This window comes from Lactuca serriola, chromosome 3, assembly GCF_051521515.1.
Source record: "Lactuca serriola cultivar US96UC23 chromosome 3, Lser_US96UC23_V15, whole genome shotgun sequence".
Taxonomy (NCBI): Eukaryota; Viridiplantae; Streptophyta; class Magnoliopsida; order Asterales; family Asteraceae; genus Lactuca; species Lactuca serriola.
Genome location: NC_136410.1, coordinates 274,811,462 through 274,814,252, shown reverse-complemented (window position 1 = coordinate 274,814,252; position 2,791 = coordinate 274,811,462). Strand labels below are relative to the sequence as shown.

The 2,791-nt window shown below is 34.0% G+C and overlaps 1 protein-coding gene across 2 annotated transcripts; it reads right to left on the bottom strand.

Annotated features, from left to right (window-relative positions):
• Positions 1 to 1,401: 1,401 nt before the first annotated feature.
• On the bottom strand, positions 1,402 to 2,552 carry LOC145094011 (ethylene-responsive transcription factor ERF038-like). 2 transcript variants are annotated; one of them, XM_079032267.1, is made up of 2 exons: positions 1,759 to 2,552; positions 1,402 to 1,660 (listed from the first exon to the last, which is right to left on the bottom strand). In XM_079032267.1, the coding sequence occupies exons 1-2, from the start codon at positions 2,532 to 2,534 to the stop codon at positions 1,612 to 1,614; spliced, it is 825 nt and encodes a 274-aa protein (XP_078888393.1). In that variant the 5' UTR covers positions 2,535 to 2,552; the 3' UTR covers positions 1,402 to 1,611. The 2 variants fall into 2 exon arrangements, with proteins under 2 accessions (XP_078888393.1, XP_078888392.1); XM_079032266.1 differs by having other exon boundaries at positions 1,402 to 1,647.
• Positions 2,553 to 2,791: the final 239 nt, after the last annotated feature.

Genomic DNA, 2,791 nt, shown 5'->3' with positions numbered 1-2,791 from the left:
ACTAAGACAAGAGCACGTCCGGAAGAAAGAGACCCCAATATCCACTTTCTCCATTTGCATCCAAACTGCATTTGCTGCATAACTGAATCTAGAAAGCCTCAATTCAAAGAGTCGAGGCTTTATTGATATCCACTTTAAAGATCATAACTTCCTTCTTTTATGTTCTGCCTTCTTCACTTTTTTTACTAATGACCCTTTGAGACGATTTAGAAGAATTTGACACAACGCTTTATCCATACAACCAATAAGGTTGATTGGTCGATAGTATTTAAGAGAGAACATATCATTAACATTAGAGATAAGAGTGACAAAGGAGGAGTTGTAACCCCCTTTTGAAATACCCCTCAGCTTCAAGTCCTTTAACAAACTAAAAATTTGGCCATATATCCTCCCAAAAAAACCATCAAAAACTTGAACGAAAAGTCGTCGGGAGCCAATGCTTTTTCACTACTACAAGGCCAAATCGCCATTTTTAGCTCATCTAAAGAGAAAGGAGCTTCCAATAATGCATTATCTTCGAATGAGAGCTTTCAAAATTTGTCACTAACCAAACTCGACATCACAATGACAGTTTCATCAAATTTCTCTGAGAAATTTTTTAAAACTTCTGATAAATAAACGTGTATTTATAATTTCATTTTAAAATATGATTTATAATTAAAAACAACTAATTAAATAAGAGGACTTTATAAAAGATTTTCTAAATAGATGTGGGTAAATTAACTATACATATTGAAAAAAAATATAGTATAATAGGTTAATAATTTTAGAGATCCTTTATTAGAGATCTAAATCAATAGAACAATGATATGGTAATACTTTGAATCAAACTATATTTAAAGTATATGTTAACCATGACATATGTTCCAATTAAATATTTTTGACGTTTTTTATTTATAAAATTATATAACTACTATATAATTTTAGAAAAATAATAAAATACCGTATTAAAACTTATGTTTTGATATGGTTTAGAAAATTAATTGCTTGAAAAAAGCTACACTATAAGTCTTTAGTTGTGATGCACCAAAAATAGAATTTTTCTTATTTACTTTGGAATTAATGTTGGAATTAATGGAGAATATCGATATTATGAGGAAGAGAAATCAATCGCTATATCAAACATTTTCATACAAAAACAATTGAAATTTGCGACAAATGACATCATGCCGTTATTATACATTCTCTATTTTCTTAAACTTAATTACACACAATGCTGATCAAATGATGTCGTCTTTTTGTTTTTGTTTTATATTGAATAGTCATCCATGTGATTTTTTTGCAATATATTACTCCTTGCGTATCAAATTATGAAATATATATTTCTTGCTTACATTTATTTAATGCAAATCAAAAAAGTTTTATGTTTGACGTCTATAGACGCATAGAATAAAGTCACAATTGTCTCATAATTGAGCTCAAACGATATTTCATTATCATCCAATAATGAAAATTAAAGTTTGCAGACTCGTGCTTTCGAATTTCTCATTCTCTTAAATCATTACACACAACCGAAAATAAAAACATTTACCATTCGATATGGCTGGTCAACTTACTGAATAAATTACTAATAACTAATTAACTACCAGTCTTACGTCTTTACTAACTCCACTAGCATCTCGGTAAATTATGACGCCAGATATATCCCTGAAAAGTGTCGCTGACAGTTATGCATACACAATAAGTAGATGTAAACGTACGTTGGTGGTGAGTTTTACAGTTGAAATGTCTAATGTACAAGCTAGGTGATATATTTACCAATGATATGGCTCTTCAGCTTGAAGCCGAAAGTCGATATCAACTTCAGGCCCCAGATGCCATGATGAATGGTAATAGCCAAACATATCGCTCCTATGGTTGGTGTTGAGTGAAAGATCTGGCAATTGAAAGAATGCATCATCGTCTTCTACTGTGGATGCCACTGAATCTTGTGTGTTATCTGATGATGATAAAGTGTTTGATGAATTAGAGTGAGAAAGAACTGTATTACTAGGTGGTTGGGGTTCATCTCCTCCACATGCAGCCGCAGCCTTAGCCGCCGCTTCTTGAATGTCCTTAGGTGATGTGGTGGCAGGCTGTGGAAGTAGATGGACAGTGTCAGGGAAATTGAGGTAAGCTGAACGGCCTTTTATGGCTATTGCTGCCACGTCATGGGCTCTGGCTGCCATCTCAGCTGTTAAGAATGTTCCAAGCCATATCCTTGATTTCTTCCTTGGCTCACGAATTTCAGACACCCATTTGCCCCAACTTCTCATTCTTACACCTCGATAGGAAGGGTGATGCGGTTTCTTTTGGTCGCTGACATTGTTTCCCTCTTGAGTTCTCTTTGATCGTTTTTGAGGTTTGCTGCCCATTGGAGTGATAGTTGAGACGGTGGTTGTGGTTGTCGTAGTGGTGGTGGTGGAGGTGGAGGTGGAGGTGCAAGAAGAAGATGAGAGTAGGTTGACTTTACAAGCATTTTCCATATTGGCTTTTCCTGTTGTATGGAAATTGTGATTGCCAGCTACAAAGAATGTTGCTGAATGGTGGAACATAGAGGGAGAGGAAATTGAGTGGGTTATTATTTGACACTTGAATAATTTCACAATTTTGCTTTAAATAGAGAAAAGTCATTAGCAAGAAAGGAAATGTATATTATGGGACCCATCACTGGAAGGTTGAAAGCCTACATAATATCTTATAGTTATTTTTTTTAATAAATCTAGGGTTAATTTTGTTTTACCCGTAAGCATACACTTGGCCAAAGTAAATGGATAAAATACAAAATATAATAATCATGAAAGTAAGTGAC

Excerpts from the sequence above, each read along its gene's own strand:
- LOC145094011 (XM_079032266.1), bottom strand. The coding sequence starts at position 2,534 with ATGTTCCACCATTCAGCAACATTCTTTGTAGCTGGCAATCACAATTTC. Across the intron at positions 1,648-1,758 it reads GCTGAAGAGCCATATCATTG|GGATATATCTGGCGTCATAA; the intron begins GTAAATATATCA and ends GACACTTTTCAG.